Consider the following 10,599-nt stretch of genomic DNA (forward strand, 5'->3'; position numbering starts at 1 on the left):
TCTGAAAGGGCTTGTTGCAAGCACCATCATAAGTTACCCTCATGACTCAGGAAGTGATGGTCAGAGCAGGCAAGAATGTTCTATTGGCATTTCCCTAGTTTTCTCGATCCCTTTCAATGGTCTACAGTCACATCATCATACTCCAACTTCGGAGCAAAATTTCTAGCAAAGGTTCCCAAGGACCAGCTGCCTCAAAAGGGTAGGGGGCTGGGGGGAGGGAGAATACATCTTACTGTGCTCAGGAGCTGCATAGGCTGTGAGTTCACTCCTGGCAGTGCCTGGGATCAAACTGGGCCTCCAGTTTGCAAAGTGCTGGGCCACTGAACTATCTTAGCCCCATGTAACAATCATTGCAAATTTTGGGGTCACGCCCTGCAGTGTTATGCTTTCTTTCTGGGGTTATTCCTGATAGTGTTGCCTTAACCCTAATTAATCCCTTTACTATCTCTGGCCCAGTATTTTTTGTTTGGTTTTGGGGGTGATTCAGGTTCTGGTGATTATTCCTGGCTCTGTTCTCAGGTATGACTCCTGACAGTGCTCAGAGGCCATATGGGTGGCAGGAATTGAACCTGGATTAGCTGCATGCAAATCAAACACCTTAGCTGCTGTGGTCTCTCTAGGCCCTGATCATTATTGACCTTGAGAATTCTCACTGTGAAGCCAGTGTCAATCTTGTTTGGGGGCCTCACCTGGTGATGCTCAGGAATTATTCCTGGCTGCTTGGGGGACTATGTGGGATGCTGGGGGTAGAACCTGGTCAGCTGCATGCAGGGTAAGTGCCCTACCTGCTGTACTATTGGCCCCTGATTTTTTGTCTCGGGGATTTGGGCCACACCTGGTGATGCTTGGAGCTTCTAGTTATGCTCAGATGTCACTACTGACATTGATATGTGTGGAACTGGAGATGGAATGGGCCACACGTCTATTTATTTCCCTGTACTATTTCTCTGGCTCCAGGGTCAACATCTTTAGTGACAAATACAGGATTACTAAGAGATTGGTGGCAAGAAATGATGCGTCTGAGTCAAGTTGGGGGCTGGGACTGTCTAATTATAGGAAGTCAAGAAGACTTTCGTTTCCTCCTTCTCCAAAAGCAGGCAGGGAGAGAGGATTGATTTAATCAGCAGTACTTACCACTCAGGGCTGGAGCGATAGCACAGTACTTAACCACTCAGGTTCAGACTGTTCTGCCATGAAGTTAACTGTGCTTTTCTTGGCCTTTCTAAGGTTACTAACAGGTAAGGAGAAAGGGGTGGGGGTGGGAGTGGGAGTGAGGGGCCTGATTCTCCCTAAAGTTCACCAGTTTTCTTTCTCCGCTGAAAAGCCCAGGAGACAGATGACTGTCCTGGTAAGAAATCAGCCACTCTGTTGCCATCATTCACAATGACACCTGCTACAGAAAGTCCAGCATGCCTTGGAACAACCAGCCACAGTACTACCAAGAGCCACACTACTACTGGGAGCCACGGTACTACCAAGAGCCACACTACTACTGGGAGCCACAGTACTACCAAGAGCCACACTACTACTGGGAGCCACGGTACTACCAAGAGTCACAGAACTACCACCATAGGCACTACTAGCCAAGAACCCAGGACAACCACTCACAATCCTACTACCACCAGTCACAGAAACATCACAGTTCAGCCAACAACAGGCAACGGCACTACCATCAACCCAGGACGCTCGACCAGCTCCCCTCACCCAGGACCACCACCTCCACCCTCTCCGAGCCCGAGTGCCAAGGAGGCTGTTGGAGACTACATGTGGACCAACGGCTCCCAGCCCTGTGTCCGGCTCCAAGCTCAGATCCAGATGCGAATTCTGTACCCAACCCAGGGTGGAGGAGAGGTAAAAAGCGAAGACCATGGGAGAAATGGGAGGGAAGCGAGTCCCGCTCCGGAAGAAGGAAGAGTGAGAAGAGGCAGATGAAGGGCGGGGGCGAAGGGAACAGGGAACTTGAGAGAACCCAGCTGTGTAGTCTTGTGACCGTCTCATGTTTAACTTCCGCAGACCTGGGGCATCTCTGTACTGAACCCCAACAAAACCAAGGCTCTGGGAAGCTGTGAGGGTGCCCACCCCCAGTTACTTCTCTCATTCCCCTATGGGAAGCTCAGCTTTCAATTCCAGCAGGTAACTTCACCCATTTCTTTCATTCCCTATCTGCCTATCCCATGTTCTGTTCCTGATGGTGGACATGAATGTCACTCTCTCCTTCTGCCCTTCTCAGGAACTACTGCAGAACACAGTCTACGTGAACTATATGGCCGTGGAGTACAACGTGTCCTTCCCACATGCAGCACGTAAGTAACTTTTCTTTACCCTTCACTTTCTCAAGTCTCGCCTCTGAAGGGAGCAAACTAAGCTACAGGGTAAGGCCATGGACTTCATGCTTCCTTATTCTATTTATTGATGGGGGAGGAGGGGCGTGGGCCACACCCGGCTGTGCTCGGGGATTACTCTTGACTCTGCTCTCAGAAAAACTCCTGGAGGTGCTGGAGGGACCATGTGGGGTGTCGGGGATTGAACCCAGGTCCGCCATGTGCCAGCTAAGTGCCTTACCTGCTGTACTATGTCCCCGGCCCCTCCCTTCTTCTTTTAGAGTGGACATTCTTGGCCCAAAATTCATCTCTTCAAGAACTCCAGACCCCTCTGGGCCACAGTTTCAGTTGTGGAAATGCGAGCATCATTCTTTCAAGAACTTTCCACCTTGACTTGCTTGACCTGAAGATGCAGGCTGCTCAGCTGCCCCTCACAGGAGACTTCGGGCCAAGTAAGACCTTTTCCCTCCCTCATAAGACTCTCTTTCTGCACTGGAGGCTGCCTACCCATTCCTCCACCGACGATTTCTTCCTTCTCAAGTTGGGCAACTGTCCACCGCTCCTTGAATGAACTCTGCCCCTCCTCCCCTTTGAATCATTCTGAGTAATCTTGGTGAGCTCCTTACTAATCTACTTTCCTACACCCCCTCCTCACCCTACTTTTATTTATCCCAGCTACCAAATTTGCCCTATTTTCCAGGTTTCTCTTGTCCAAGTGGTCACTCCATCCTGCTGCCTCTCATCATTGGCCTGATCCTCCTTGGCCTCCTCACCCTGGTGCTTGTTACCTTCTGCATCGTCCAGAGACGCCCCTCCACCTACCAGCCCCTCTAAGCATTTGCCCCAACATCTAGGGCAAGAGGGATCCCTCACTACTCACCTATCAGTTATCTTCCTTCTCTCTCTGTCCTGAAGAGCAAAGAGAGAGAGGGATGAAGAGAAAGACTTTGTATTCATTACGACAGACTGCCGCTCCCCATTGAAGAGTAGTAAAACCTATTAAAATCTTTGTCCCAGATTTTTCATGTCCTTCCTGCTGGGAATAAAGTTTGTTTCATGTCTTTTGGTGCATTCTATGGTTGATTCATTTAAAAAAAATTTTTTTTGGTGCAACACCTGGTGATGCTCAGGACTTTTCTTGGCTTTGCGTTCAGGGATCATGCTTGTGGGAACAGATGGGTTGCCAGGGACTGAACCCAGATCGGCTGCGTGTAAGACAAGCGCCCCCACCTGCTGCACTATCATTCTAGCCCCTCTATGATTTTAAGGGAGCCAGAAACTGCTGGTAAGAAGGGATGGAAAATATCAACTGAGTGTAAACAAGAGTCCTCTTTGGTTCGTCCCTGAGGTCTCTGCTCTCTTTCTTCCTTTTGTAGGACCTCTGGTCGTCTAAGTCCGCCGTCCCTACCCAGTGGTTCCTTCCCTCCCGCAGACCTCACCTGTAAATAGAGGGGAAACACACACAGCAGCAAGGTGTGTGATGTCATTTCATTTCCAAAGGCTTTTCCAGTGCTCCTTAGCAACAAAAATGTCCTACCCTGCCCACCGTCAGGGGCTGACTGATCCTGGAATACTGCTATCATTTGCAAATTTGCAAAATATTTCAGTGAACATGGAAGAAAAGATCCCTCACTTCCAGAATGATCACCATCTGTGCTCCTGAGCACATCATTTTCTAGCCTAGGCCATGGCTTGGCCAAATCTGATGTCCCCAGTTTCGATATATACATTCCTGACCTTCGCTTTACCCAACCTTTGGGAGTCAGAATAGCGCCCTTCTAGTTAGAGAAGCCCAACAGACTACAGAATACAGCTCCCTGGAAAGACCCACTTGCCTTGGCAGCAGCCCTCAGCTCCACCATCTAGCGAACATTTCACATGACCTCGCATTGGTGCAGGAGTCAGCGAAGAAGGCTTAATGGTGGAGTACAGGCAGCAGGTGCCAGATACCCTCTACTCAGATGTGAAGGCTGGGAAGAAAATGTGCCTTTCTGAAGAAGAGCTGCAGGGCCCACTGGCCTTGCTGAGATCTTCTGAGACTATAATAGAGGAGAGGACATTGGCCTCTGGAGGGGAGGGCACCTGCTGATGTCCCCTATAAGGATGCCACCCTACTTTGCAAGACTGACCAGGCCTGGTCTGTGAAAACTCCTCAAACTGCGCTCTCCTTCGGACATCCTCTTCCCTGCCCCAGATCCTCAATGCTGACAAGTCCTCCAAGGTCTGGGCACAACAGAAGCAGAAGCAGTAGTCACAGTTCATGGACAAATGCTTGGTGCACTGTCCAATTCCCGCTGGTCCCGTTCCCTCGTTACAACACCCCCATCCAAGTGTCTATTTTGGATGGATTCTCCCCAGGGACCCCACTACATAGTAGGGGATCAAACCCTGGGCTTCCCATCCAGAGAGATAATACAGTGCCTAGAGTGCTGGCCTTGCATGCAGCTGACCCTGGTATGATTCCCGAGCAATCCACATATATGGCACCCTGGGCACTGCTAGAAGTGATTCTAAGCCCCACTGTGTGGCTCAAGAACAAAACAAACCCAGGGTCTCACACACGAAAGTGCTCTAACGCTGAGCCACCCTGCTGGCCCGTTCTTCCTTCTGTGCCTCGTTCTTCCAACTGTTCTTTCTTTCCTGCAGCGCCGGGGACTAAGCCCCCGGCCTTGCACATGACGCAGAAGCTTTACTGGAAAGCTACACCGCTGGCCCCACCTGTCCGTTCTGGCGACTCACACTCCTTCTCCCTCAACTACAAACAATGAATAGTTGTCGGGGAGAAAGCAAGATGGCGTCGAGCGGCAGGAGCGGGCCAAGGCAGGAAGATAAAATCTTCCTTCCGACCTGGAAGCGTAAACAAAGGCTCGAAAGATAGAATTGCGCAGGCGTTAGGACCCGGCACAAGCCCGAATTCGAGCAGCCGCCTGCGCGTCCGGAATGGTGGTCCCGGGACAGACCGCTGGGCCGGACCGGGCGGGGCGAGAGGGGGGACGGGGGCGGGGCGGCCTGATCGCGGGAAAAGGTCAGAGGCCAGCTCCGGAGCGCGCATGCGCGCCGCCCCTCAATGGCGCGCTGCAGAGACTGGCGGAAGTCGGTTTTACAACATGGCGGCTGAGGCAGACGGGCCTTTCAAACGGTTGCTGGTGCCGACTCTGTTACCCGAAAGATGTTACGACCAAATTTTCGTCCAGTGGGACTTGCTTCACGGTGAGATTGTTCACCCCCCCGCGCTGTAGGTGCTGCACGAGCGGCCTCAGGCTACCTCGTACCCCGGTGACGGCCGCCACGCCGCGCGGAGCGGAAGTCACTTCCGAGAGGGGCGGAAGCACCTCGGGCTCGAGGGAGGGAGAACGCCATATTTGAGCGAGGAGGGGAGTTCCCGGGGGAGGGGGCGTTGGTGAAGTTCGTGCGGCCCAACCCGAGGTTTACAAAGCTAAAAATCTGTTCAGAGTCGTCCCGCCTCGACTTTATGGTAGCGTTCAGGAGCAAATTTGGTTCTGAGTTTGGTTTGAAGTTGGTAACGAACCGGATTTTCAGCGGCACCCCAGTGGGCTCTGCCCGCCCTGTGGCTTTCCCTCCGGCCTCCACGTTGCTCCTGGCGGGGTTCCTGGGTGCCTGCCTGCCTGCCTTTGCCTGCCGACCCGTTGCGGCAACAGTAGGCTCCGGGCAAACCTTCCTACTCCTTTTCTTCCGGCCCACGGCATCTCACTGCGCTCCTGGGACGTCTTGGCTGCATTCAGGCCCTTTGGGGAAATGACTCCCTTTCAGCCGAGCTCTTGGTGGGGCGTGGGGGGAGGGGTGGTAGCTTCAAAACTCCAAACGATGTTGGTGACCATTAATGAAGCCCCTGACCAGGGGCCAGCACCACAGGGCTCAGGAAGGAGTGATAAGGACTAGGCCCGCCCTTGGAGAGGGAGGACACGTGAGGTGAGTTGCCCAAGTGTGTCAGAGGGGAGTTACTGACTCAGTGAATGGACACAGATCTGAGTAGGTCCTGGAATGGGATTTGTCTTGTTCAGCCAAGATGCCCCCCCACCCTTCTGTCCCCGCCCCCCACAGTGGACATTTTGGAGACCTGGCAAAGCCTGTGGAGAACCTTGGAAATCAGACCCAGGAGATTGAGGGAGGGGGCTGCTGGGGAGAATTTGAAGTTGCCCTCAAGCTTTTCTGTCTGTTTCAAGGCAAACCAAGGCTGTTATGTGGAGGCGTAGCAGTCTTCCAAGGGTCACGTGATCCCCAACCCAGGGCTGCCTCCTGAACATCCTGATCTGGTTTCCAGAGGCCCCTACTTATTTTCCTTTCCCTTCTCAGTCCCCTGCCTCAAGATTCTCCTCAGCAAAGGCCTTGGGCTTGGCATTGTGGCTGGGTCACTTCTGGGTATGTATGATTTCTTCCTTGCTGTTTTTGTCTAGGGGTTTGGGGACCACACCCCAGGAGTCCTCAGGGAACCGAAAGTAATACCGGGGATACAGCTGGTTTATCCTCATACACAGCAAGTGCCCCAGCCCCTGTGCAATCTCTGTGGTCCCTTTCCTGCTCTTTGGGGGTGGAGTGCTAAGATGCTACAAATTGGAGGGGTCCCTTAACCACCAGAGTTAACATGCTACCCCGTCTACATTGTAGCTTCCAAGCACAATTCCTCAATCCTTCCCTTTTCATCCTTTTTCCAGTAAAACTCCCTCAGGTGTTTAAAGTGCTGGGTGCCAAGAGTGGTGAAGGGCTGAGTCTTCAATCTATAATGCTGGAACTAGTAGCGTTGACCGGGACCATGGCCTACAGCGTTACTAACAACTTCCCCTTCAGGTGAGGGGTCAGCCCTTCAGGTTCCCAGGTGTACATACAACTCTTGGGGATCAGAGTGAGGGAGTTAAAAGTATACAGAGTGAAGGTACACTTTTGCAGTAGGAACTGCTAGTAGCAAAATAAAGGAAAACCAGGAGGCAGGTGGGGGGATAAAAGAAAAGGTACTCAACGCAATTCGGCAGCCAGTGGGTGGGCTTTGGGGCTTTCTTTGCCTCCCCAGACCTGCGCTTTTCTTTTCCCAACTTTTACTTTGCAGCTCTTGGGGTGAAGCCTTGTTCCTGATGCTCCAGACAGTCACCATCGGCTTCCTGGTCCTGCACTACAGAGGACAGACTGTGAAAGGTGCTGGGGATTTCCCGGGAGCTGCCTGTTGTTCTTGGGAGCCGTGCTGGGAACTCAGGCCTGGAGACTGAGCACTCCAGAGGCTGATGGATTTCTTGTCTCCCTGGCCCTCAGGTGCTGCTTTCCTAGCCTGCTATGCCCTGGTCCTGCTGGTGCTGCTTTCACCACTGACACCCATGACTGTAGTCACCCTGCTCCAGGCCTCCAACGTTCCAGCCGTGGTGGTGGGGAGGGTGGGTACTGGGCAATGGGAAAGGATATTGGGAGGCAGGGACGGGATTTGGGAAGAATTGGAACTCCAAAGTAGTGAATATTGGATTAAGGGAAATGGGACGATTTCAGATGACAGGTGAAGGGGTTTGGTTCCTTTCCTAGCTGCTCCAGGCAGTCACCAACTACCACAACGGACACACAGGCCAGCTCTCGGCCATTACTGTGTTTCTGCTCTTCGGGGGCTCCCTAGCCCGAATTTTTACCTCCATTCAGGTGAGCACATCCTCTTTCCTGTAGAGGGCACTAGAACCTTAACTGACTTCTCAGCTGAAAACGAAGTTGTTGCCTTTGGAACCCTTCTGGCGGTGCCAGTGACCCTATGTTTCTGTCTCTCTTGCATTCAGGAAACTGGAGACCCCCTTATGGCTGGAACTTTTGTGGTCTCTTCCCTTTGCAATGGACTCATTGCTACCCAGCTCCTTTACTACTGGAATGTAAACATTCCTCAGAAGAAGAAAAAGCAACAGTAGGGCTGAGCAGCTGCAGAATTGGCTGTGGGAGTTCATCCACATTCAGACCAGTCTGCCGTGTGACTTCTAATCATTTCCTATACTTCTGTAATCACAATTTCTTGAACCAGGATTTTTGGTGGAAACACTATTGGTGAGCCCGAATCATAGAAAAGATGGGAGATTTCCAAGCTGACATTTTGCTCTGTCGTATGCTCTTAACTCATTTAATCATTTGGCTAAGACCTCCTTAGTTGTAGTTCCAGCCGTTCTGGGCAAGTGCTAATCTCCCACCTTCCCTCTGACCCCCAAAGACTACGGGCCTTTCTGTAAATTCCTGTGCCCTCTCTGGCTGGGACCTTCTCCTGGACCCTTAGGTGGGGACGGGGGTGGGGTGGGGAAGGAAAGGAGACTGACTCACACAGAGCCCCAGGGTGGGGCGAGGAGGCTCCTGCTCTGGCAGGCCCAGGCAGAGGGAGGGAGCTGATTCCTGCTGGGGAGTGAAGGTGGCAGGAGGGCAATAAAGACGAAGCTTAGTACATGGTTTAATGGCACAGAACTCTGTTCGGTCTACAAAAGTGTTTCCCTGGGCCGACCCACGGGCTTCCTCTGAACTTGGGTGCAACACAGGTCCAAAGAAAGGCTTGAACGCTGGGAGAGGAAGTGTGTTTCTGGGTGAAAAAGGCGAGAGCCTTACTTGCCTCAGCGGTCCATGTCCATGAAGGTTAAAGGTGGGTTAGGGGCAGGGGAGCCCCCGAGAGTGGAGAATTGTAAGGAGTGGGAGAGGTTGGGGTCAGGTAGGTACTATAAGGGGGAAGCAGCTCCCCCTGGAGCCGGGGGTTACTCGGAGGGAAGGAGCACTGCGAAGGAGCCTCCGGTTTACAGCGAGAACTGCAAAGAAAGACGCAGAATTAGAGGGCACTTCCTGGACTGTTGGTGTAGCAGGGGTCCCAGCTCGTATAAGGGGGCTGGTCTGAAGTTCTGGGCAGAGGAGGCAGAGCGTCACCCACCTCACCATCCCAGCTCCCAGACCCAGGACGACTTAAGAACAGCATAGCCATGTTTGGGCATGCTCAAGAGCTTGCGTGCTACCTGCCTGTTTTCTTCCTCCAGGGCAGCAGGCCAGGAAGGGACAGAGTTGAATTTAGCCTCTCCTTGCCCTGGGGGCTAGGAGAGGAAGCTGGGTCACCCGGGGGGCCAGGGGGGGAACAGGAAATCCAGTAACCAAACTTGTCACATCTTGGGGGCTGTGGGGAGACTGAGAAGCAACTCAGAAAATGCTTGGTCATCACAGAATGCAGGGAGTGGTACTCCCAAACCTCAGTTGAAGACCCCATACAGGATGGCATCTAATTAGGGGTACGTCAAGCCCCTCCAATTAGAGTAGGTGCCAAGAAACTACCTAGCAGTCCCTGACCCAGATTAAATTCCCAGTACTATATGGTTTCCCAAAAATTGCAGGATGTGGCCTGGGAGTACTTAGCACTATAGGGCCCAAACAGCGGAACATCCTTGTGTCCTTGCCCTTTCAAGGGGGAAGCGGGTGTTTTTGGGACCAAACCTGTTCATGTTCGGGGCTTACTTCTGGCTGTGCTCAGGGATCACTTCAGGCAGTACTCAGGGGACCATATGGGGTGCTGAAGACTGAACCTGGGTCAGCAGCGTACAAGGCAAGAGCCCTACCCGCTGTACTATCTTTGGCCCTTCAGACCTTTTTGAACTAAAAGTCCAGTTAGCCACCCCGGTGGGGCCTCCCTGATCCTCCTGAGCACGGCTTAAAAGCGCCCCTTGTCCCAAAAAAGGTTTCACCCAGTTTAGTTTTGCCCCCTCCCCCAGACAGGGTATTAATTCTCCAGCTCCCCAGGCACTCACCCATAACTGCTAGGCAGGTAGGTTGTTGTATAGTTGGGGGGCTGGTACCCAAAGCCTCTGCTTCCCTGGGTTGTCGGGTACCCAGACCCCCAGATTCGCCTGCCACCAGCCACCCCAGCACTTCCCTGGCCAAGGTGGGTCGGCCCAGTGTTTGAGCTCTTGGTCTTGCGCCGAGGCCGGTACTTGTAGTCAGGGTAGTCACGGAGGTGCAGAGCCCGGAGTCGCTTTGCTTCTTCCACGAAGGGCCGCTTCTCTTCCTCCCCCAGCAGCTTCCACTGCGCACCCAGGCGCTTGGAGATCTCGGAGTTGTGCATCTTTGGGTTCTGCTGCGCCATCTGGCGGCGTTGAGCAGAGCTCCACACCATGAACGCATTCATGGGCCGCTTAACTTTTTCCAAGGGGAGCCCGCCTGAGACTACTGGGCTCCCAGAGTTCTCCCCATCCTGGGAGTTGGAGGAGGAGGAGGAGGTAGGCGTCATAGGATCGCGAGGTACCAGGCTCCAGGTTTGGTCCGGCAAAGATCTGGATAGCGCCAT

General features: G+C 53.0%; 3 protein-coding genes across 3 annotated transcripts; 2 read left to right on the forward strand and 1 right to left on the reverse strand.

Annotated features, from left to right (window-relative positions):
• Positions 1-1,097: 1,097 nt before the first annotated feature.
• Positions 1,098-3,382, forward strand: CD68 (CD68 molecule). The gene is made up of 6 exons (XM_056114887.1): positions 1,098-1,238; positions 1,325-1,851; positions 2,014-2,133; positions 2,231-2,303; positions 2,603-2,773; positions 3,022-3,382. Exons 1-6 carry the CDS (start codon positions 1,193-1,195, stop codon positions 3,153-3,155), a joined length of 1,071 nt encoding a protein of 356 aa, XP_055970862.1. The 5' UTR covers positions 1,098-1,192; the 3' UTR covers positions 3,156-3,382.
• A 1,993-nt stretch (positions 3,383-5,375) lies between these two features.
• MPDU1 (mannose-P-dolichol utilization defect 1) lies at positions 5,376-8,622 on the forward strand. The gene is made up of 7 exons (XM_056114891.1): positions 5,376-5,531; positions 6,636-6,701; positions 6,995-7,127; positions 7,384-7,469; positions 7,584-7,702; positions 7,845-7,955; positions 8,087-8,622. Exons 1-7 carry the CDS (start codon positions 5,429-5,431, stop codon positions 8,210-8,212), a joined length of 744 nt encoding a protein of 247 aa, XP_055970866.1. The 5' UTR covers positions 5,376-5,428; the 3' UTR covers positions 8,213-8,622.
• A 100-nt stretch (positions 8,623-8,722) lies between these two features.
• On the reverse strand, positions 8,723-10,599 carry SOX15 (SRY-box transcription factor 15). The gene is made up of 2 exons (XM_056114897.1): positions 10,064-10,599; positions 8,723-9,082 (listed from the first exon to the last, which is right to left on the reverse strand). The coding sequence occupies exons 1-2, from the start codon at positions 10,597-10,599 to the stop codon at positions 8,917-8,919; spliced, it is 702 nt and encodes a 233-aa protein (XP_055970872.1). The 3' UTR covers positions 8,723-8,916.

Source organism: Sorex fumeus, unplaced genomic scaffold (assembly GCF_029834395.1).
Source record: "Sorex fumeus unplaced genomic scaffold, SorFum_2.1 ptg000028l, whole genome shotgun sequence".
NCBI classification, from domain to species: Eukaryota; Metazoa; Chordata; class Mammalia; order Eulipotyphla; family Soricidae; genus Sorex; species Sorex fumeus.

Coding starts and splice junctions, on each gene's coding strand:
- CD68 (XM_056114887.1), top strand. CDS start 1,193: ATGAAGTTAACTGTGCTTTTCTTGGCCTTTCTAAGGTTACTAACAG. Junction 1,852..2,013: donor CAACCCAGGGTGGAGGAGAG/GTAAAAAGCGAA, acceptor TAACTTCCGCAG/ACCTGGGGCATCTCTGTACT. Junction 2,304..2,602: donor GTCCTTCCCACATGCAGCAC/GTAAGTAACTTT, acceptor TTCTTCTTTTAG/AGTGGACATTCTTGGCCCAA.
- MPDU1 (XM_056114891.1), top strand. CDS start 5,429: ATGGCGGCTGAGGCAGACGGGCCTTTCAAACGGTTGCTGGTGCCGACT. Junction 5,532..6,635: donor CCAGTGGGACTTGCTTCACG/GTGAGATTGTTC, acceptor TTCCCTTCTCAG/TCCCCTGCCTCAAGATTCTC. Junction 7,956..8,086: donor GAATTTTTACCTCCATTCAG/GTGAGCACATCC, acceptor TCTTGCATTCAG/GAAACTGGAGACCCCCTTAT.
- SOX15 (XM_056114897.1), bottom strand. CDS start 10,599: ATGGCGCTATCCAGATCTTTGCCGGACCAAACCTGGAGCCTGGTACCT. Junction 9,083..10,063: donor TACCTGCCTAGCAGTTATGG/GTGAGTGCCTGG, acceptor CTTTCTTTGCAG/TTCTCGCTGTAAACCGGAGG.